Below are 24,988 nucleotides of genomic sequence, written 5' to 3' on the forward strand. Positions count from 1 at the left end.
TCGTTCCCTGTCCTTTTGGACCACAGAGGCTTTCAGACACTATGTGGACTGCACACATGGGTCCCACCCCTGTTGACCAAGGAATTTGATAGAGAAGGTGCACAGGGACACTTCCCGGCTCCAGGAGTCACCTCTAGGGCAAGTTCACAAGGATGGAAAGAAGTGTCATGCCCATGAAGGAGGGCAGGGAGGAGGAGATTTGAGGGGTCGTGGTTCTCATTAGCTCATCAGTTCTCCTTTTCTACCCGCTTCACAGCTCAGAGCCTTTGCAGAGTGAGTGGGCTGCAAGGGGCAGGGGTTCATGAGCCTGTCCCCATATAAATTGTGTTAATTCCCTGCCTCTTCCCAATGAGAGAATCTCGATAGCTGGCAAGGAAGACTGCCCATAAATGAAGGTGAGAAGATGGATGTGAAAGCCAAGGGACGCCCCCCAACCCCGCCCACCAACGTCATGGAACCACTTATTCACCCTGCTGGACTGTCTTCCCCAAAAGACTCTTTGAAGGTCTGCTGAAAACCCCGAAGTGTGGGAAAACCAAGAGGAAGCTTGTTGCTTATTACAGCATCACAGTCTGCCACCTCCTTGGTGGGGATGGGATTTCACCATCAAGACAGCCAGTGGGATCGGACCTGCCGAGCATCCATGCAGTCCAGGGACCTGGAGCCCCTTCTCCAACCAGCCAGCCCTGCCCAAGACATGCTGCTGAGAGCTGACTATTATCTTCACTATCTCCCCCAGAAAACACCCCAGGTCCAGGGTTTGCTGGCCATCAGGAGCTCTAAGACCTCCCTGGGCTGTTCCAGGGTGGTACCTCTCCACACGTTGTCCTCTGTAATCCTAAAGGCCAGCTTTCTCTCTCATTTCCTCAAGTCTCTGTTACCCAGAGGCTCAGGGCACTTCCCTCCCACCAATCTGTGACTTTCTACCAAGGCTGGCAGGGGGATGATTTGCATCCAAGGTGCTTTGGCTTTGATGTTAAGAGGCGCCTCACTAGCTGGAGGAGAGACTACAGGTGGACAGGGGCCCAGGAGGCGTGCGGGCAGTGGGGTCAGCTGGCAGCCCCCTGATTCTCCCAGGGGTGTAGCAGGTGTGTACACCCAGCAAGGCCAAGCTCAAAGTAGGCCAATTTCCAGGAGGAAATAGGTGAAGACGGGCTGCCTGGAGCAAAGAAGTAACCTAGTTCAGCAGACACAGAGTGACTGCGAGAGGAAGGTGGGGGACGGCAAGGGGCGGGCAGGGACCCCAGCCAGGCTGCTGGTATGAAATAAGGAAAACCAAACCGAGCTGTGAAGGGGACATTCAGAGGGGCGCTAGGATCCGAGAGATAGGCTTTGGGAACAGGCTACCTGCTGCCTAAGGAATTAAGCCAAGCAGGGAAACCCACTGGGAGGGCACTGTCAGGGAACAACCCCTCCCACTGGGTGGCCGAGCTGTCCGGGCAAAGGCGAGTGGGTTGAGCAGGGCAGGAGCTGTGTGGCACTCTCCATTCCAGAGAAATGATTCCCTGGGCTGTGATCTGAGATGGTGTTGAGAAGCAAGAAACTCTCTGTGTGTGCTTCCCCAGGGACCCCCACTGACCCCCATTACCCAGCCAGAAGGGCCAAGGGTCCTTACCAGTTTTTTAAGACAAGAGTTGTAATCAGAGCAGCTATGACCATGATGAGGGAGACGGTGATGGTGATGATCTGATGGACGGCCAAACCTGGAAACAGAGAAGGAGGAGGGGAGCCGTGAAACCAGAGGCATGAGATGAAGGGGCCCAGGAAGAGACAGGGAGTAGGGACCTGTCCCATCCACTCAGCCCTGAACACAAGGTCCCATCATGTGTTGAGAAGCCCTGCAGGGGGTTCCATGTTGATGGGGCCTCGTGGGACCAGGTCAGGTCAGTTTCCTGCCCACATGCAGGTGCTGCCAGATGCAGTGGGTACCAGGACTGTTTTCACCTGGAGCCAGGGAAGGGAGGCCCCAGCCTGTCCTCTCTCAGGCCCTGAGAAATGACTCAGCCCTTGGGCAGCTGTGGCCATTGTTGCATCTGCTGACCCCTTCACCTGGCACGGGTAAGCTCTGTCACCCCTCCTTTTTCTCCTCCCAACTTGGGTAAATTCTGTTCCTTGTGTCTGGGCACCAGGGAAGCTGGCCTGCTGGTGGGAGCAGGGTTTGCCTGGACCCAGGAGAAGCCGGGACAGCCCAGGATTTATTGGGAAGGGAAGGAAGAGGCAGGTGACACTGTTGTAGATTCAGGCACTTGGGTCACTGGAAAGCATCTTCATCTTCCCAGATTCCTCTCCAAGAAGTTCACTGCCAGATGAGCTTCCAGGAAATAAGAGATCCAGACCAAGCAGGTGATGCTTCCTGAAGTCCCAGAGAAGGATCTGCAGTCTGGTCTCCAGGTCCTGTCTCCTCTTGTGTGTGTTATACACCATGGTGGGAGGAGGCAGGGGAAACAGCAGACAGGGAAAGAAGGACTGGCCACTCCAGGAGCAGGGTAGCCACAGCCACAAATGAGAGTGGTCTGAACCCCACACGAGGGCCAGGATGGCAGAGGACAAGAATTCTGTCTGTACTGTCCCTCTGTCCATCCACCCCCATCCCCTGCATCACCTTCCATCAAACATAGATGCAGGGGGAGGGAAAAAAGACAGGCTGGCAACACCTCTGATCCCTTCCCATATAACTCATCTTTACATCCTTCCGGGGACACTAGGGTTGAATCCTCTGGTCAGTGAGGTCCACCTGGAAGGTCCAGGACTCTGGTCCTGCTCTTTTCCCATCAGCAAGAACCACACCTGAGGAGCTGGGGGCTAACAGCCATAAGGGGCTCTGCAGAGACCCCTGCAGGTGGCAGCACCCTGCCCCTGGGAGTGCTGACTCTGCCATTCTTTCATCTCTGCCACTTGAGTATCTGTCTCTCTCCTCTTCTGATGTTCAGATGCAGAGGCCCACCCATCACACCTGAGGACCCTGCCAATCCTGGGGTGAGGACACAGCATGTGTGTGGTCCAGCATGGAGCATCTCACAGATGTAACACTTTTTTTTGGCGGCCTCTGAAGGACATAGTCTCACAAACAGATGTTACCTCTCCACTGAATATGATCTTCGTGGGGGGAATTGCTAATAAATGATTCAAAGCTGGCATGACCAGAAAACAAGCTCTTCCTGGCTGCCTCTCTTTCGGGCTATTTCTGTTTGTCCCTAGGAATTCCCTTCCTGAGCCCAGAGAATAAGCAACACTTGGAAAACCGAAGATGTCATGGGCCTCCCTTCCTCTTTCTTTTAGCCACTGATTCAAGAATCACCTATTGAGTACCTACTGCATGCCAAGCAGGGCCAGTTTTGACTTACTCAGTCATGGTTCCTGCCCTCAGGAACAGCTGCTGTGGTGCCCATTTTTAAAAGTGGCAGCGTTCACTGCTGGTTCTGACCAGTGGCTTCCCATACACCTGTGCCCAACATGTGACATGTACTGTAAAGCTCTGAGCCAGTTTGCCTTCCTCTGGGTCTGCCAGATCAGCCTGACAATGGGGTTGAAAGCTACATATGCCAGTAAGGGACCACTCTTAATCTCACCACCAGTCTCAGTAATCTCTATATGTTCACCAGCTTCTTCCCTGAGACCCAACTCAGACTTTGTTGGAAGAGGGAGGTTGACATGAATGTCTATTTTAATGGATGATCAGGGAAGATGGCTGTCCAGTCTTCCCTCACCCTCCATCTACACAATCCTTCTGATTCAGTCAAGAGACGAGGATGCTGTCATGAAGAGTATGAGCTCATCCTGCGTCTGTGCTTCTTGTGAGAAGGAGGCTGATGATGGCGATGATGACTGACGGTACTGATGTTGATGATGGCGACTATGACGGTATTGATGTTGACGATGGTGACTATGACGGTACTGATGTTGATGGTGACAATGATGGTACTGATGTTGATGATGGTGATGGTGACTATGACAGTACTGATGTTGAAGATGGTGATGGTGACCATGATGGTACTGATGTTGATGATGGCGATGGTGACTATGATGATACTGATGTTGAAGATGGTGATGGTGACTATGATGGTACTGATGTTGAAGATGGTGATGGTGACTGACGGTACTGATGTTGATGATGGTGACTATGACGGTACTGATGTCGATGGTTACTATGATGGTACTGATGTTGATGATAGTGATGATAATGATGGTGATTGTGCTGTTGCTGACAGTGACACTGATGGAAATGGTAATGGTGGTGATGATAATGGTGATGGTCATTGTGGTGTTGCTGTTGGTGATGGTGATTTGATGACAGAAATGGTGATGGTGGTGGTGATGATGACAGTATAGTGGTGATGATGGTAATATGATGCTGGTGATGATGATTGCAGTGATGGTGATGGTGGTGATGATGCAAGTCGTGATGATGGTGATGTGATGGTGATAGTGGTAATGATGATGTTCCTGCTATTGCTGATGGTGATTTGATGGTGGAAATGATGATGGTGATAATGATGGTGATGATGTAATTGATGATGATGGTATACTGGTGATGATGGTGATATGATGCTGGTGATGATGGTGGTAGTGATGATATGGTGATACTGATGGTGATAATGACGGTGATGGTGATTATAATGATGTTGATCACAATGACGGTGATCACAGGCATCCTCAAGTATTAGAAATTGTCAGGTGTATATTATCTCACTTATTCTTTGCAACAACACTCAAAGGTGCATACTGTCATAATAAAAATGGAAGTGAAAATCATCTGGACAAGTTTGCTTAAATTCCTTGGATCACATAGAATCTGATGGCTCCTAAACCCATACTAAGATTGTAGTATTATAGGATTTGATCTCAAACTTTATTTATTTCTGTTTGGGCTTTGATCTGGGGTCCTTGCATCTTCCAAGACAGAGGCTGGCACCACTACCCTCTATATTCCTGGGGAGAATAATCTGCTAAATTATGGATGCTGGTGTTTAAAAGCCTCATCATCTCTTCCATGGATAGATCTCTTAAGGGGTGCTCTGGAACCATCTCAAGAGCCTCTCAGCCATCTTGGCAGGTCATACTCCCAAGTCCACAGCAATAACTGAACATTGTTTCTTGAGCTAAACCTGCCATCTTCTTGGGTAGGAGCATTCAACATCTATGGAGTATAAAAGAGCACACTGAATGGGAGTGAGCCAAAAGTAGTAGGGATTGGCTCAACTTCAGGCCAAGCCCAGCTAAAGGCACTGAGAGCTCCCTTACAAGAGCAGAACACTTTGTGGCCCATGCCCCAGTGTCTGCAGAGCCAAAGAGGCCCAGGCTACCACTGGACTTGGACCCCATATACCAAGGGAATTCTTCTGTTGGGTTGAACATCTGCAGTGACCAAAGTCCTTGGAAGGGAACAGCTCAATGACCAGCTGCATCTTAGATGTTTAATTCCCTCCCACTCCCTCTGTGACTAAGGATGGGGAAAAAAGCATTCATTCTCTTCATCTGGTGAATGGAAGAAACTGATGATGAGAGGGGGAAACAGCTGGCTCACGGAATACCCTCACTGATGACAGGAAGACCAGAAGCCCAGCCCTTTGCCTAAGGATCTCATGAGTCTTTGAGCCACTGAAGAAAAACCCCAATCTTCATCAACTTTATATCCACCCCACTCCCAACCATGCACAAATTGCCTGGCACAGAACTTTGCAACAGCACTGTGGGACATATTATGACATTGATAACTGAAGAGTAGAGAACAAAAAGCCAGGGGAACTGGGAGAAAGTTAATGACATAATTCTAATGTTTGCCTTGTTCTAGAGGACCCTTTCCTGCCTTCTGTGTGAAATTTCTCCACAGGACTTGCCAAGTTAAAATTTGGAAAATATGATATGTGGGTTAATAACCAGCCAGGATCATCTGGGTGGAAGTACAACAATAATATCACAGCCATGCTCTTTGGAAAGACTTCTCTATGCCTGTCTTCACACCCATGATCAATTTAATCCACTGCCGATCCTGCAGAGCCCGGGTGTAGGCAGTTTGCTACTCTGGAAAAATCAAACGTCAAGCTCCAAATGAACAAATCTGTAACCACATTCTTGGGAATAAAAGTAATTAGAGGCAAACTCCTTACTGCTCCTCATATATTTCATTTGCAAAGCAAACAGCCTTGTGCTTCCATGCCTGGCCGGTGGGTTGTGATGGGTCACTAGGTTCAGGCATAAGGGACTGATGACTACAAGACGACCCTACAGTCGGGATGGTTGACAAGGACCAGGCCTTTTGACACGTAGTGAGAATATTTGTAGGAAGCAGATTAGAAGATGTAAACCCAGTAAGGATGTCTCATCTTTTCTTCTCTTTGAGAGGTCACTCCTAAAAGGATGATAGAACTTCTCATGAGAAGCTGGGTAGTGTTTCAAGCATCTGTCTTATCATTCAGGTTCCCCAAATGGCATGAGTTGTTTCCTCATCCATGTAAGTCACTTAAGTCTGCACAGATCCTGGATAGGCAAAGTTTGACATGAGGAGCCAGATGATAAATACTTTAGGTTTGGCAGGTAGCATGATCTCTGTTGCAACTTCTCAACCCAGCTGTGGATGATATGCAACCAGTGGGCATGGCTGTGTGCCAATAAAACTTTATTTATAAAAACATACAACTGATTTAGGTGAATAGCTGAAGGTGATGTGGCTTATCAGTTAAGAAATATACAATCGGTTTTGAATGGTTGCTTAAAGCTGGGACTCAAACTGCAAACTTCTGGTATTATATAACCTGCCTGCTCTATCATCAAAGATCTGGAGTCTTCTGAGACCTTCACTGTGTCAAGGTGATTTTAAAGACAGTCAAGCATCTGTCTTAGCAAGTGGGGCAAAAACTACCAGCAGTGGACAGCTTCACCCTACTGGATACGTTCATGCAAAGCTGGCTTGAGAACAGATCACTCTGTGACACTCAGTTAAACAGGATTCTCGATTTTTGGAGACTGAAGATCAAGGAGAATCTTACCAGTTGAATCAATATCCCTCAAGAATATTTCAGGCATGTGTCTATCTCAATTTTTCCTTTAGGGTTGATAAGAAGCTTCATTGTGTGAATGATAATAAGGACCTATGTTATATAGAACAGAGAACTCTGCTCAGTGCTCTGTAATGGCCTATATGGGAAAAGAATCTAGAAAGGGGTGGATATATGTATATCAGTAACTCATTCCCAAGTGGTTCAGTGGTAAAGAATCCACCTGCCAAGCAGGAGATGTAGGTTCGATCCCTGGGTCGGGAAGATCCTTGGAGAAGGAAATGGCTACCCACTCCAGTATTCTTGCCTGGGAAATTCCATGGACAGGAGAACCTGGAGGGCTACAGTCCATGGGGTCACAAAGAGACATGACTGAGCAACTAAAAACAAACAACATAACTGATTCACTTGGCTGTACAACAAAAACTAATACAACACTCTAAATCAACTATACTCCAATAAAAAAAAAAGCTTGGGGGCGGGGTGCTTCCCTAGTGGCTCAGCAGTAAAAGAATCTGCCTGAAATGCAGGAGATGAAGGTTTGATCCCTGGGTGGTGAAGATCCCCTAGAGGTGGAAATGGCAACCCACTCCAATATTCTTGCCTGGGAAATCACATGGACAAAAGAGCCCAGAGAGCTGCAGACCATGGGGATCCAAAGAGTCAGACATGACTTAGAGACTACAGCAAGAGCCAATAAAAATTAATTTTAAAAAATAAAAGAATGTTCAGAGCATAGAATCCTTGCATTGGGAGAGATCTGACCCCTGGGTCTGTGGACAGGGTTTTCACTGCCACAAATGGGACTGTTCTTAGGGAAGCATTCACCCAACTTTTCTCCTCTCTGAATAATTTCTCTCAACACTCCCATCTTCAATGATGTTCCCTCTGGTCAGGTCTCTGGTACTCATTACATAATGCAAAAGCAGCAACATCTATGCCATAAACCTTACTGACCCTGAGCAAGGCCAGCTGTTGGGTGGGCTGTGATTGGGTTGACAAGGATGTCACCTTAAGAGAACATACACTCTATACCCTCAAGAAAGGGGGGAAAAGACAACTTACTTTCTCCTCTCCACCTTCCAAGGTCAATCTTGAATCTATCTTCAAACTCTGCCATTCAGACATGGTCCCAGTACGCACAGCAAGCTGTGTGGGGAATCTTGCTTCCTCTTCCTGACAGGTGTGATTGTTCCTGCTAATTTAGGGGCTCTTTCTGCTCCTGGTAATTGCCACTGTATACTAATGTGCTAGGAATCAGCTGCCATCCGGATAATGAAAAATTATACCCGGAATAATGGATGGCGACAGATGGATTACCAAGCGCTGCATCAATCAATAGGGCTTTTATGGATATATTTGTGGTGGTTTGTAATAAGATCAGATCCTGAAGATTGATGGGGAAATTGGTAATCCATCTCTGGGTCTGGGTGAGTTTCTTATTAAATGCAGCTGAATCAACTGTCCATGGCAGGAACCAGCCCTTCCAGGACCTCCCTTCCAGACATGAAGGGGCAGTGGGGCTCACCTGTGGGTATCTGAAGCAGGAACAAGGGCCCCATAATTGAGGAAAAGGACAGCATTTCTGGGTTTACACTAGCTCATTTCCAAAGCAGGGCTCTCATGCACCCACATTATGGGAACAAAGACTCAGTGACAAATGGATCCAAGGATGTCTGCCTCCAGGGGTTGGACAGGTGACTGTGGTACCCAATTCCACCACAAAGAGACCATTCCTTTTCCACAAACACCACAAAGCACTGAACACACAGGACATCTTTGACAAATGGTTTCCGGCAATACCACAGAAATTACAGCATCCACGGGATGACAGGTGAGAGGCCAGCCTCACTTTCTTGAGGAACTGTAACCACAAGGAGGTTGAGGCTTTTTCTGAGGCAATTGGCCACCTGGAGGGGAGCAGGCTGTTGAGAGTAAGTGCACTTTCTAAAACTGGGGTGTTCACAGAAAAAGCTACCTGCTTTGTTGTGGAGACACAAAGGCACGTCATTTCCTAACTGACCCGGAAGGAGTGAGTGATAAGAGAGGTTTAGAGACAAGACTGTTGAGATGACGTGTCCACCCATCCAAAGTCCCTCCAGCCTGGGGCAGGATGTCAGCGGAGAGCACAGAGTCTCACCCAGGAAACGGCCGTGCCGACACCTCGAGGAATCACCCCAAAGGACCTCAGAGCCTGACTGCAGCAGTGGTCCTGGGCCGGGAACATCAGGCTGGATCAGGAGACGCAGGGGACATGTGTGGTCCCACTAACATCTAGAGGGTAGACACCAAAGATGCAGGAAGAGATGCAGATGTAGAGAATGGACATATGGACACCACAGGGGGAAGGGGTGGGACAAATTGGGAGAGTAGCACTGATGTATATACACTGTGCATGCATACTCAGTTGCTTCAATCATGTCCGACTCTTTGCAACCCTATGGACTGTAGCCCGCCAGGCTCCTCTGTCCACGGGATTTCCCAGGCAAGAATATTGGAGTAAGCTGCCATTTCTTCCTCCAGGGGATCTTCCTGATTCAGGGATCAAATCGGCATCTCCTGCAGCTCCTGCAATGTGGTAGATTCTTTACCACTGAGCCCTTGGAGGAGCCCATATATACACTAACATGTGTAAAATAGGTAGCTAGTAGGAAGTTGCTGTGCAGCACAGGAAGCTCAGCTCAGTGCTCTTTGATGACCTAGAGAGGTGGGGTGTGGGGGGTGGGGTGGAGGCTCAGGAGGGAGAAGATATATGTATACATATAGCTGATTCACTTCATTGTACAGAAGAAGGCAACACAACATTGTAATAACAATTATCCTCCAATAAAAACAACAATAACAACAAACCCAGAAGCCAGCAGACATCCAATAATGCACAGGATAGCCTCATGAGAAAGAAAGACCTGGACCCAAATGTCAACTGTGCTGAGGCTGTCTGCAAGGAGAAATGGGTGAACAAGACACAGGCGTCCACCTCTCAAACCCCCAGCAGACTATCTGAACCGACTCCTGGGAACATCATCACTGAGGCATCACACAGCTAGTGGGTAACAAATGTCCCAAGATGACACCCTCTGGGGCTGCAACATGAGAAATGTGGTCCTTCCCCATCAAGTCTCTTCATCCCCTAGTCTTGTCCCCATGCAGAGCAGAGATAGGACTGGCATCGAGGGTACAGGACTGATGTGGGGGCTGCAGAGCCAATCCACCCGGTGATCATGCTGGTGGTGCTACCACCCGTGCTTCTCAGTGAATGAGTTCCTGTGCAGCTCAGCACCCCCTCCCCCGCAGAAGTGGGCACAAAGATGCTCCCCTTTCCATGGGGACATAGCACAGAGCAGCCTTGGAGGTCCCCAAGGCCACTCTCAGATTCAATAACTCCCTATAAGGACCCACAGCATTGAGCAAAGCTATTAAACTCCAGTTACAGTTTATGACAGCTCAATGCTACAGGTTAAAATCAGCAATAGGAAGAGTGTGGGAGAGACCAGTGGGCTCCAACCATTCTGCCAATGGAGGTGTGGACAGCATGATGCCTCCCAGTGACCACGGTGACACCATGCACAGGGTATGCTCAGCCACTGAAGCTCCTCCAAGCCTGAGTGTCCAGTCCTGGTTGGGGCTTGGTCATGTCTACAAAGCTGACCTCCCATGTGGCTGGATGTGGTCTCCAGCCCATGCAGAGGTCAAGCTGACATAGTAACCTACAGTCCCAGCCTAAATCACCTTGTTAGCATAGGTTATATGCCCAGTTCAAGACCCCAGGTAAACAAAGACCTTCATATCAGGCAGCACACTCCTGGAGCTCAGGGGTGACCTCCCAGGAGGTGGGACCAAGAGCTTTCCTTTCAGCAAGCTTAACTCTTTTTGCACATATAGCAGAGACTCAGCAAACACAGGACTCAGACCCAAGCAGGCTTGTTCTCGGCCTGCACTGTTAGCTGGTGCCCTGTACAGCCCGCTGGAGAATGGCAGTCCTCTCTCTACACGGGATGGTCAGTGGCTGTGGATACATAGTCCTGGGATGACACCCACTCTGCAGTCCAGAGTCTTCAAAAGGGACTTGACCTTGAATGATATCCCCTGACACTGGGTTCAACTAAAGCCATTCCATCCACACTGTCCATATCTGGGAGCAAGTTTCTCACTTGAGAACTTCCTTCACTTTTGGACTTGATAGAGAACCCAGTGCCTCAGATGGGGAAACAGAGGGAGCCTGGACCCTAACACGGTCACACGGATGTCAGATCCAGACCCCAGAGAACACATCTGGCCACTTTCACTCTTCTCAGCACTGTCTTCTCAGCCAGGTCTCAGTTCAGTCCCTTCTCAGTCCGAGGGCCAGCTCTGCCCATCCTGACCTGGGATCCATGCAAGAGTTGGGTGTGGGGCACAACGAGCTTCAGAAGACCCCACTCACGGGCAGCAGGGTTTGCTCCAGGTTATGGGGTTGGCTTGTCTCCCTCAAGTGCAGATGTTGAAGTCCTGACTCCCCCACCTCCCTAGAATATGGCCTTGTTTGCAAACAGGGTCCTTGGAGATGCAGTTAGTTAGTGATTTCTTCACACTGGAGTCAGGTGGCCCCTACTCCCCTGTGACTAGTGTCCTTAGAAACAGGGGGCATGTGGACACACACACAGGGGGCAGACTGCAGTGATGCTACCAAGAGCCAGGGATCTGCTCGGAGCCAGGAGGGAGCCTGGAAGGGAGCCCATAATGGATGCTACCGTGGTTCTGGGAGAGCTGGTGATGGATGCTTCTGTGGCGCCTTCAGAGGCAGCAGAGCCACGCAGACACTGGCCTCGACTTCTGGCCTGCAGAGTACTGAGAGGATAGAATCTGCTGTGTGAGCCTCCCCCTCCCCCAAATCTGTGGGTCTCTGTCATGGAGACCCCAGGAATCGACCGCACCTTCTGACCTTTGTGACACTCAGGCAAACTGGGGAGGGAGGTGTCAGTAGGCTCAAGAAATCCAGAGCCCTCACCCTATGATCCATTTCACAGATGACTTCAAAGCCATGGTCTCAATCTCTTTTTTGCCTCCCCTGCTCCATGCCTTTCAGTCAGTCCCCTGACAGGGTCATCACAAAGGGAGGGGACCATGTGCCCAAAGCTGTGATCATTTTTTTTTTTAATGTTTTCTACTTTATTTATTTTTAAAGATCTATTTTTATTTATTTTGTTTACTTTTCATGCCACATGACACTTTGGATCTTAAGTTTCCTGACAAGGACTTGAACCCATGCCCCCCCCCCCCCACCCCACACACACATCGAGAGTGCAAGGTCTTAACCACTGGACCACCGGGGAGGTTCCCAAGCCCACATCTTAACCACACACTTCACCAGTCCCATGACAGCCAACAGGGGACCGGTGATGTGGTCTCTCTGTATTGGGTTGAATAGTGTCCCCCTAGAACTCATGTCCCCCAGAACCTCAGAATATGACCTTATTTGGAAATCGGGTCTTTACAGATTTAATGAATTACATAAGGATCTGGAGATGACGTTACCCTAGATTCAGGGCGGGCCCTCAACGCAGTGGCTGGTGTCCTTACAAGACACACAAGAGAAGAGGACACAGAACAAGGGAGGAACACATGTGAAGACAGGGGCAAGGGAAGGAGGGATGTGGCCAAGGAGCTGCAACCACCAGGAGCTGGAGCAGATGAGCAGCATCCTCCCAGAGCTGTGGAAGGAGCAGGGCCCTTCAGACACTGGTTCCTAACCTCCAGGCTATTGAGAACACCTTTCTGTTACTTTATGCCCCAGCCTGTGCCGCAGGACACAGATACCCTGGTTTTGCCACAGTTTCCTCATTTACAAAAAGAGGCAGGAGGAAATGGTGTTTCCCCAGTGGCTCAGCAGTAAAGAAGCCACCTGCAAAGCAGGAACTGCAGGAGACGCAGGTTCGATCCCTGGGTCAGAAAGATCCCCTGGAGGAGGGCATGGCAACCCACTCCGGTATTCTTGTCTGGAGAATCCCATGAACAGAGGAGCCTGGTGGGCTACAGTCCATGGAGTTGCAAAAGAGTTGGACATAACTGAGTAAGTGATCACAGGAGGAAGGTTCATTCAGGGGATGTAGGCAGTCTTTACACTTCTCTGCTGGCTCAGACAGTAAAGAATTTGCCTGTAATGCGGGTGACCAGGGTTCGATCCCTGGGTTGGAAGATCCCCTGGAGGAGGACACGGCAACCCACACCAGTATTCTTGCCTGGAGAATCCCCATGGACAGAAGAGCCTGGTGGGCTACAGTCCGTGGGTTTGCAAAGAGTTGGACACAACTAAGAGACTAAGCACAGCACACAGTACACAGGCAGTCTTTAGTTGCTGTCTCCTTAAGGGCAGCTGTCTTTCCTGGCAACAGTGAGGCTGGTCTTCCTTCCACCCTGGAAACGAATTCCTTCCAGAGAGGGACTCAGCTGGCCTGCTGAGGGGCTGAGATCCTGTGCCCCTGCTCCTGGGGTCCCTGATACCACACTAGCACAACAAAGCCTTAGGGCAGAGGTCAGAAAACTGGGACACATCTGGGACACATCTGGCCCACTGCCTGACATCGTAAATAAACTTTTATTGGCACAAGGCCATGTCCATTCATTTAAATATTGTCTAGGGCTGCCTTTATGCTACAATGGTGGAGTTGAGCAGTGTGGCTGAAATCCTAAAATACTTTCTATGTGCCCCCAGGGGACAGCTGAAATCCCAGAGTGGGCACCACGGTGCATGTGGCATGACTGGGGTGGGAAGCAGTGAACAGCTGGGGAAAGCAAGGGGTGACCCTGTACACCCTTTTCTCACGTGTCTCTCCTGCTGCATGACAACACGGGTTGGAGGGTTGAGCCATAGGGTCTCTACTTTCAGAGGGTTTTGAACTGGATTCAACGGATATGCACATGGGTTGCCCACGGAAGCCAGGGCCTATCCACCTGGCCACTCGACCAAATTTCGATTCAGTGAGCAGCAGTGACCAGAATGTTGTCATTGCTGGTCCAGGGAATATGCCCCCAGCCTGGGGCCCTGGACAGCCAGACACAGGGGTCAGATTCACTCATTCACGGGCAGGATCATTTCCCACAGAAAAGCCAGTCCCTAGGGAGATACAAACTGTGGGAATTCTTAAAGAGATGGGAATACCATATCATCTTACTTGCCTCCTGAGAAATCTGTATGCAGGTCAAGAAGCAACAGATAAAACAAGACATGGAGAAACGGACTGGTTCAAAATTGGGAAAAGTGTACATCAAGGCTGTACATTGTCACCCTGCTTATTTAACTTCTATGCAGAGTACATCAAGGGAAATGCCAGGCTGGATGAAGCAAAAGCTGGAATAAAGATTGCTGGGCGAAATATCAATAACCTCAGATATGTAGATGATGCCACTTTAATGGCAGAAAGAGAAGAGAAACTAAAAAACCTCTTGATCAGGGTGAAAGAGGAGTGAAAAGCCTGCTTAAAACTCAACATTCAAAAAACTAAGATCATGGCATCCGGTCCCATTACTTCATGGCAAATAGGGAAAATGTGGAAATAGTGACAGATTTTATTTTCTTGGGCTCCCAAATCACTGCAGACAGTGACTGCAGCCAAGAAATTAAAAGATGCTTGCTCCTTGGAAGAAAAGCTATGACAAACCTAGATAGCATATTAAAAAGCAGAGACATCATTTTGCTGACAAAGGTAGGTATAGTCAAAGTTATGGTTTTTCCAGCAGTCACATATGGATTTGAGAGTTGGACCATATAGAAGACTGAGTGATGAAGAACTGATGTTTTTGAACTGTTATGTTGGAGAAGACTCTTGAGAGACCTTTAGATTGCAAAGGAGATCAAACCAATCAATCCTAAAGGAAATCAACCCTGAATAATTCATTGGAGGGGTGGTGCTAAAGCTGACGCTCCAATGGCCATCTGATGTGAAGAGCCAGCTCACTGGAAAGGCCCCTAGTGCTGAGAAAGATTGAGAGCAGGAGAAGTGGGCAACAGAGGTTGGATGGTTGGATGGCGTCACTGATCCAATGGACATTAGTTTGAGCAAACTCTCAGAGATAATGGAGGACAGGAAGCCAGGTGTTTTGCAGTCCATGGAGTTGCAAAGAGTCGGACATGACTTAGCAACTGAACAACAACAAAGGGAGAGGCAAAACACACAGCTGGGATGGAGTCGGAGACTTCCAGGCAGTGTGCACACTGGGGATTCTCAAGAGTGTCACTGTCCACTCCTCTCCCATGCTGTTCCCTAATCCCCTCCAGAACCTGTGGACTCACAACATATACACATGCACAAGCACACAAGGCATTCTGTGGATACACACACACACACACACACACGCACACACTCACGCATGCTGAATTTACTGCTCGTCTCATTGATGAACAGAAGCAGCTGACATTCAGCTTTGAGCTCAGTAGCCAACATGGAAATGACCCATTTCCTTCACTGAACTCCCAACCGCGTTAGAATATTCCAACAAAGGATGGTAGGCTGGGATGGGGTGTAGGTGGGCAGCCAGTATTGCCTAATGCTAAGGAGGGGTGAGGGGCTGGGGAGGGACACACACTAGGCGCCCATCAGCCAGCACTGCTGAGAGCACACTGCGCAGCAGGAGCTCTGGGTCCCACGTGTCAGCTGCAAAGTCTGTGACCGGATTACTCACCAGCGGAACCAGCACCCACCATCAGGATGGGGTCTATATTTAGCCCATAAAACAGTGAATGGCTCAAACCTCCAGGCAAACAGTGAGGCCTGCCTGCCTCTCCTCTCAGAACCATCCTCACAGGGTCACCTGCACATTCCTGTTCTGTAGACCATGTGCCTGGAACTCCCAGGGGTCCAGAATAGGTGGTGGCACACAGTAGGTGTGCAGAGAACAGTAGTTCCCATCCCAGTAGGTGATCATGACCAGGCAGAGGCTCAGGCCACCTTCCTGGCACAGGACAGGGCTGGGAGTGGCCCAGAGCAGACTCACAGTGTAGCACATTCCCAGTGAACAGAAGGATGTGAGAGTTGGTCTGTAAAGAAGGCTCAGTGCCAAAGAACTGATGTTTTCCAATTGTGGTGCTAGAGAAGACTCCTGAGAGTCCCTTGGACAGCAAAGAAATCAAAACAGTCAATCCTAAAGGAAGTCAAACCTAAATATTCATTGGATGGACTGATGCTGAAGTTTCAATACTTCGGCCACCTAAATCAAACAGCCAACTCATTGGAAAAGACCCCGATACTGGGAAAGATTGAGGGCAGGAGGAGAAGGGGATGACAGAGGATGGTATGGTTGGATGGCATCACTGACCCAATGGACACGTCAGTCAGTTAGTCAGTTAAGTCACTCAGTTGTGAGTGACTGAGACTCTTTGAGACCCCATGAACCACAGCACCCCAGGCCTCCCTGTCCATCACCAACTCTCGGAGTCCAACCAAACCTATGTCCGTTGTGTCAGTGATGCCATCCAACCATCTCATCCTCTGTCGTCCCCTTCTCCTCCTGCCTTCAATCTTTCCCAGCATCAGGGTCTTTTCAAATGAGTCAGCTCTCCACATCAGGTGGCCAAAGTATTGGAGTTTCAGCTTCAACACCAGTCCCTCCAATGAACATCCAGGACTGATCTCCTTTGGGATGGACTGGTTGGATCTCCTTGTAGTCCAAGGGACTCTCAAGAGTCTTCTCCAACACCACAGTTCAAAAGCATCAATTTTTCGGCGCTCAGCTTTCTTTATAGTCCAACTGTCACATCCATACATGACCACAGGAAAAACCATAGCCTTGACTAGACAGACCTTGGTTGGCAAAGTAATGTCTCTGCTTTTTAATGTGCTGTCTAGGTTTGTCATAACTTTCCTTCCAAGGAGCAAGCATCTTTTAATTTCATGGCTGCAATCACCATCTGCAGTGATTTTGGAGCCCAGAAAATTAAAGTCAGCCACTGTTTCCACTGTTTCCCCATCTATTTCCCAAGAAGTGATTGGACCGGATGCCATGATCTTAGTTTTCTGAATGTTGAGCTTTAAGCCAACTTTTTCACTCTCCTCTTTCACTTTCATCAAGAGGCTCTTTAGTTCTTCTTCACATTCTGCCATAAGGGTGGTGACATCTGCATATCTAAGGTTATTGATATTTCTCCCAGCAATCTTGACTCCAGCTTGTTCTTCTTCCAGCCCAGCGTTTCTCATGATGTACTCTGCATATAAGCATGACATGGACATGAGTTTGACCAAACTCAAGGAGATGGTGAAGAAGAGGGAAGCCTGGCGTGTTGCTAAAGGTCGGACACAACTTAGCAATTGAACAACAACAATAGACAGAAGGACCAGTGCTGCATCCATTTCAGAAAGCCCCAGGGAGTGGGAAAAGGTGGAGGATGGATAAATTAGGAGCTTAGGATTAACATATACACAGAACTATGTATAAAATAGATAAACAGCAAGGACCTACGGTACAGCATGGAGAATTGTACTCAATATCTTATAATAAGCTATAAGGGAAAAGAATCTGAAAAAGAACATATATGCATATATGTATAACTGAATCACTCTGCTGTACACCTGAAACTAACACATTGCCAATTAACTACACTCCAACAGAAGAAAGAAAGCAAGCTCATGTTCCTATGCAAGTCCAGTCCCAGAGGCCTCAGTTCCACTGATCTTTTGAGACTCTTTTAAAATTCCCCACGCCTTTGACACCTCTCCAAATCAGACAGACAGGAGCCCAGACTGTGGGGCATTTACCTCCCTGTTGCATGTACCCTCGTCCTCTTCCTACTGTTAGTGACATTTCAGCATGGTGACCATGACCCGGGACAGACATGGCTGTCCAGTGGCTCATCAGAGAGGAGCAGACCTGATGGTGACTCCACAGTCAACAAGCAGAGACCAGGTGGAGGGCAGACTGAGTGGGTCTCAGATGCCGGTCAAGCAGTAGAGGGGCTTCAGCATCCTAGCCAGAATACCCCTTGCTGGTCAGTGTGTCACAGATAAAGACAATCATGGGACGGTGACAGATGTAATAATGTTAATAACCCAGCAAGACCCCGAGGCCAGGAAAGATTGAATATAGGAGGAGAAGTGGATGACAGAGGATGAGATGGTTGGATTGCATCACCAACTCAGTGGACATGAGTTTGAACAAACTCCAGCAGAAAATTGTTTTTACCTCCACCTAGCACCCCATACAAAGTAGGTGCAGCCACTGCTCCTCCTTGGGGTCTCAGGAGGAAGAAAGCTTGTCTGAGATGCAGTTCTGAGAACATGATTTCAGATAGGAGCTGCCCGCTGACTGCTGCATCTTTGGGAGTCACTCATGAGAATGCCTTCTGGACTCAGGATGTCTTGAGGGGGTGCGGGGTGGGGGGCATGCTCTCATTCCACAGAAGCATGTGAAGTGCTCTTTGATGAGGTCGGGTGGGCCATGACTGTGCTTTCCCGGCAGGACCTCAAATGGCTACAATACCATTTCCCTGGTACCCGTGCAGACTTGAGAGCCCCCAGCAAGACCAGACGAAAATGGATACCTCCTTTACAGAAGTGCCCTGATGAATAGGAAAGTCTCACATGTCCTGTCAGCAGCTGTTTATTGAGGACCTACTGTATGCAGGCACCAGGCTGGACACTAAAGCTGCAGTTGGGGACCTAGGGGGCAGGTGCCATCAAAAACGCTCAAAAATAACTGTTCATTGTCTCTGTGACAAAGGCTCCAATGACAAGAGGTACTGAGAAGGCCTGTCATGAGCCAATCTAGGAAGGCAGGGAAAGGATCCCTGAGACCCTCAGACTAGCCCCCTGGTGTAATGTCACCATGGTGACCCCAAGTGTTCCCCCTCTCTCCCTCCCTCCATCCTTGGCACTTGGAGTGCTCCTGCCATCCCCACCCCCAGTACGGTGACCTGCCCTGGCTCTCATCTCTGGGCTGGGCCAGTGATGCAGCAGAGGCTGGACATGGGCTTGTGTGTGAGGTTGGCTCTTTTGCATGTTGCTGTTGCTGTGGAAACATACCCAGGCTACTACTGGGGGATGGGAGGCAGGTGGAACAGAACTGATGGCCTCAATCAATGGGATGGAAGCCAACCCAGATCAGCAGGCAAAGTGGCCCCAGCCATGTGAGCAAACCCCAGGAATTCACTCATATGGTTGAATTCCCTGAGGTTTGGTGCTTTTTATTATGTGGCACCGAAAGGAACATAGCTAACCAGTACACTTGGTGAAGAGAGCAGGGGATGATGGTTCTTCCAGGGAAAGAGGGGGAACCGCATGGGTGAAGGTCAGTGTGGGACTCCCTGGAAGGCCTTGTGGCAGGAGGGCTGCACAGACACAGTGATGCAGGGAGGTTAGGGCTCCTGAGAGGCATGGTGGTTTCTGGTCCAGAGCTCAGGGTACCAGTCATCCAAGACGCACATCTAGTGCTCCCCAACTCACTCACTGTGATCACATCCCCAATAACCACTCACACATGACCTTCAGACTCTCCCTTCAGGAATGCCAGGCTCTGACAATGGAATAAAGGGTGGGGACATGGGACAGACAGGGTTTGATTTGCTTGGTGGAGAGAGAAGGGCTGGGGAGGGGCCTGTGGGCAGCTCACCTGGAGGGACCACACTGCCTTCTCCAAAGACCCTTCTCAGCATTCCAATAAAACAAGAGCTCTGCGCATGCAGCCTAGACTTCTAGAGATTTCATGAAGCACGGGTCTGAGAATCCTCCAGAAAAAAGCCCGTTTCAAGAAGTTAGTTTAACCCAGCATTCCCCAGAAGCTCTGGCATCTGCTCTCTCCTCCCCCAGAACAGACACGCCTGAACCTCGGGGAAAACTGAGCGTCCATGGATGGAACTCAACAGCATGTGGGCTCGGGAGAGGAGCGTGACCCCCGCCTCCCCCACCCCCTCCACCCAGGCTCGAGGTTCTGGGGCTTCTCCAAGTCCCACTCACTTCCTGCTGCATCCTCGGCCCTCAACAAACATCTGTGGATGGAGACAAGAAGCTCAGCATCGGAACTGCTCATCACGAGGGACCATCCTTGTTGCCTAGTCTTGGCTGGGATGAGCTTCTGCTTTAGAGATTAAAAAACAGCCAGAGACGAGCTGTCTGGAATTCCTGTCCATGACAGACCCCGCCCAGGGCATCCAGAGCAGGGGTTTGGTCCCAGCCTCCAAGCCAGGCAACCTCACCATGCTGGGGCAGCCACACCTTCAGCTCTGCCTTGTCCCCTGGCTGCTGCTCTATTTCTACACTGAGGATCACTGGCTCACTGATGGAGGGAACAAAACCCCATCTGTAGCAACCTTCTGGAGGGTCTAAGCCAAACCTTCAGGGTTAAAATGAGAGCGAGGGGTGGGGTGGGAGGCTCCGGCCCAGCCTCCATGGAGCACAGATGCTCAGTTTGCAAACAGAGCAGGAGGCACAGCTGGCTGTCAGCTCTGTCTTCAGAATCCACTGACACTGTCAGTGGAGCCAGCAGGAGGGAGATGGTTATCCCCATGTCCCATTAAAACCTCTCTGTAGCCAGAAAGTTTGGGGAAATTGCAATGCAATTTTGATGGGGGCAGTGAGAGGGGGGTGTTAGAGAGCAGGAGAAAGGCAAGCGCTCCCAGCACCAGTTGCCCACTTTTGAAAGGCTTCCTGGTGGGGAATATCCTTAAATCCAATAGCCACTGCTGAGGTCTTTAGGCTGCAAACTACCATTTTGTTAAAACAATAAAACAACCAGGAGGGATGGAGTCGGGAGAGAGGGGTTCAGGATGGAGGGGGGCACATGTATACTTACGGCCAATTCATATTCATCTAGGGCAAAAACCATAACAATATTGTAAAGTAATTATCCTCCAATTAAAATAAATAAATTATAAAAAAAAACAATAAACAGACAAAGAGCTGCATTTAAAAGATTCCAGTACCACTATCTCCACCCAGCAGCCCTTCTTGGCCCTCCCATTGACCTCAGGTGATGGTCCATCCTTCTCTTCCCACCAGGATGGGAGCAGGCAGTGCAAGGCAGTGTCCAGCAGGGGCACCAGGAGAGAACCATACCCCCAAGGCAGAGCCCCCTGTCTGTCCTGCTGAGAAGCACCTGGCCCAGGTCAGACTGGACCTCCCCCTGCATCTTGGCCCCCTGAGCTTGCTGCAAAGTCAGCACATAAAGAGACCAGGCAGTGATAGTTTTGGGACCTGTCCCCATGACTCTAAGGGAGCCAGGAGAAAGACCTGATGGTGGGAGGCATGGGGGAGGAGAGGAAGAAGGGAGACGATGGGGAAACAGCAACTCATGGCTTTGGTTTGGGGTCCTTGCAATATTCAAACCCATGTTCTCCAGACAGGATTTTCAAGCACATGCTTGAGACCCAGTCAGAGAGAATAAGCAGGAAACAGAAAAATGTTCAAGTTCAGTCTGGGAAGTCAGAAGCCAGGAATTTCCTGCAGGTTCAGAGACCAGAAAAGGTATTATCTTCCCACAGCTATTTGGAGTCAAGGAGGCATCCATGAGCTGCAGACTCAGAAATGGGGGCTGAACCTTTCTAAGGAGGATGGCCTTCCAGAAAGATGGAAACCTGGCTTCCAAACTCATGGTTCCAACCTCTTTGCCTGAGGAACACCCTCTAAGCAGGAGTCTGCAGATTCTTTCTGCAAAGGGCCAGATATTAACATTTAGGCTTTTTGACCAATATAGTCCATTCTCCTCTGCTACTGTGGACTCTCTTTAGAGTCTCTTGGACCAGTCAATTCTAAAAGAAATCAACCCTGAATATTCACTGGAAGAACTGATGCTGAAGTTGAAGCTCCAATACTTTGACCATCTGATGTGAAGAGCCGACTCACTGGAAAACACCCTGATGCTGGCAAAGATTGAGGGCAGGAGGAGAAGGGGGCAACAGATGATGAGATGTTTAGAAAGCATCGCTGACTCAATGGACATGAATCTGAGCAGACTCCAGGAGACAGTGAAGGACAGGGGAGCCTGGTGTGCTACAGTCCATGGAGTCACGATGAATTGGACACAACTTAGTGACTGAACAACAAACAAATTGTGGCTCAGAAGCTGCCAGAGACTGATACAAGCAAGCAGGTGGGGCTGTGTCCAAAGAAAGAGTGGACACTGACATTCAAATCTCAAATAATTCTCACATATTATGAAATAATATCCTTTTTATTTTTTCAACCATTTAAATGTGCAAATTTATTTTTTCTTAGGTCCCATGATGTACATAAGCAGAAAAGAGGCAAGGTTTGCACCGCAGGCCATAGTTTGGCAACCTCTGGTCAACAACCTCAGATGGTCTCCATAGGTTTTCAGATACAATGTCTAGCATCTAGCACAACATTACCAGACACAGCAAGGGACAAGACCCAGTGAACAAAGACCAAGGGAGCAAAATAGACGTAGACAGAAAAGAGTAGTCTCCAAGAATACCAGGTTTCATAGTTACCAAGCACCAAGTTTCAAATAACGGCGACCTATCTCTTATGGGGCTTCCCTGGTGTCTCAGACAATAAAGAGACAGTTGGTTAAATCCTTAGACAGAAAAGAGTAGTCTCCAAGAATACCAGGTTTCATAGTTACCAAGCACCAAGTTTCAAATAACGGCGACCCATCTCTTATTGGGCTTCCCTGGTGTCTCAGACAATAAAGAGACAGTTGGTTAAATCCTGATACCTTATAAGTGTATCCCCTACACACGAACTTTCAAGTTGCAAACTTTCAAAGATGTGAACATGCCTTCCCATGTCCAATCATGTAAGTGAGCGCACATGTCTGATGTAGATTGTCAAGTACATGCCTCCTCTACAAGTGGTTGTGCATTTGTGTACTTTTTACTGTACAGTGTTGTATAGAACACAGCATCTTTATTTCAAGCTTACGATGTCCAGAAACTAGCATAAAAGGAGCAGTATGGAGTCGATCATGTTATTTGGATACCTAGGCTAACCCTGTTGGACATATGAACAAATAGGACTTACAAACAGGCTCTCAGAACAGAACTCATTCTTACGGAGGAGACTTACTGTATATAAACAGTGCATATGAATAGCTTATATGTTTATGTATGAATAATACATGGACTGTATCCCCTGTCCATGGAATTCTCCAGGCAAGAAAAATGGAGCAGGTAGTCATTCCCTTCTCCAGGGAATCTTCCTAACCCAGGAATCGAACCTGGGTCTCCTGCATTGCAGGCGGATTCTTTACAGTCTGAGCCACCAGGGATGCCCCATGTAATGCATATGAATACCTTTTATATTTATGTATGAATAATATGTATGCATTTTTTAAAAGAAAACAGAATCTATTCCTGCCAATTCCTACGTGACCAGCCTTGGGCAGTTCTTACTTCTTTCTGAGGTTCTGGTTTCCCCATCTGTGTTGTGGGGAACTAGGCCCCCATTGTGGTCCCCAGAGAAATCTTCTGAGCCTGACATTGTGCCTTCTTGGGGGTCAGGAAGGATGAAGGAGGTGGCTCTGGGGTCCTCACTTCTGTTCACTGTACTGCCCCCTTTCAACCTGTTCTCCATACTGGAGATACAAAAGTCCACTGGAAAGCACTTTGAAAATGTTGGATCTATTAGTGCGTGAGGGCTTTTCCAGTAGCAAAGATGTAAGATTCTGTGAAAGAAGGAGATTCATGGTATTCAGAGATGGGGATGTGATGAGCAGGAAAGGCCATGGATGGGGACCTATAGGGTGGCCAGGACGAAGTCCATGGGCCAAGGGGCCCCCAGGTCACAGTCGGGAGGAAGTCTGTGCACAGGCACAAGGAGCCCTGGGCAGAGCAGGACCCACCAGTTCCCCTGGATCAGGATGTGTCTTCCCCAGCTCTACAAGGCCTCCCTCCCCTTCTCCAGCCCTAAGGACCCAGCTTTTGTCTCACAACTTGAATTCCACCCTTCAGCTCCTGGTTTTATCCTTGTCTTTGAGGGGCAAACCCTCCTTGGAAGACTGAACCATTCAGGTAACTGTGGTTGGGTGGGGTGTGGAGAGTGTGGGAGGTGAGGGTCATTTCTTAATGACACAAGGGATGCAGAGAAGTGAGAGAGTCCTGGGTGTGGATCACATGTGATGTTGAGAAGCTGGGGGAGGTTGGGGCAGAATATCATGGAGAGCTCTCCACTAGGAGCTACACCAACTCCTTCCTACTTAGCCAGTGTAGACTCCACCGCATGACGGTCCTACTTGTTCAGCACCTGCTGCATGCCAGGTGGAGCACTCAGTCTTCACTGCCCAGTAAGACAGCAAATAAGGGATGCACAGAAATTGCACAGGAGCCCTCCCTGGACAGTCCTAGTGGCTCTCAACCTATGATTACTGTCTCTACACTGATCATGTCCGTGGCATCCTCTCTCATGAGACCCCTCACCTTCTACATTCTTGCCTCTGTTGGGATCTCCCTGGGGAAGTTCTGCATCCCTCAAGCACAAAACAAGCCTGCCCCTTTTTCACGCATCCATCTTGGTGGATACCCCCAGGGTCTTCTGCTCCCCTCCTCCTCCCTGCCCTCCTTTGGTGAATGACACACTCTGGCTCTTGTGTGTTTGATGGAGTTCCCTCTGTCCCAAGCCCCGCACTCTGTGGAACCTGATAACAAAGGTAGGGAGAAAACTTCCATCCATTCAGGTGAAGTCTACCACATGTGCCGTCCATTCCAGGTTTGTTGCTGTTGTTGAGTCACTCAGTCACGTTTGATTCTTTGCAGCCTCCATGGACTGCAGCACACCAGGCTCCCCTGTCCTTCACTATCTCCCAGAATGTGCTCAGATCTATCGAGTCAGTGATGATACTCAACCATCTCATCCTCTGTCACTCCCTTCTCCTCCTGCCCTCAATCTTTCCAACGTCAGTGTCTTTTCCAATGAGTCGGCTCTTCATATCAGGTGGCCAAAGTCTTGGAACTTCAGCTTCAGCATCAGTCCTTTCAGTAAATATACAGGGTTGATTTCCTTTAGGATTGACTGGGTTGATCTCCCTGTTGTCCAAGGGACTCTGAAGAGTCTTCTCCAGCACCACAGTTCAAA

The 24,988-nt window shown here is 49.1% G+C and overlaps 1 protein-coding gene across 1 annotated transcript in view; it reads right to left on the reverse strand.

Moving 5' to 3' along the window:
• The window catches only part of AJAP1 (adherens junctions associated protein 1), a 138,658-nt gene that overhangs the window by 18,572 nt on the left and 95,098 nt on the right, over positions 1 to 24,988 (reverse strand). Inside the window, exon 3 of the mRNA XM_070768323.1 lies at positions 1,616 to 1,703. Within this exon, the coding sequence (XP_070624424.1) occupies positions 1,616 to 1,703 (88 nt within the window). The remainder of the gene's footprint in view (positions 1 to 1,615; positions 1,704 to 24,988) is intronic.

This window comes from Bos indicus, chromosome 16 (genome assembly GCF_029378745.1).
Source record: "Bos indicus isolate NIAB-ARS_2022 breed Sahiwal x Tharparkar chromosome 16, NIAB-ARS_B.indTharparkar_mat_pri_1.0, whole genome shotgun sequence".
NCBI lineage: Eukaryota > Metazoa > Chordata > Mammalia > Artiodactyla > Bovidae > Bos > Bos indicus.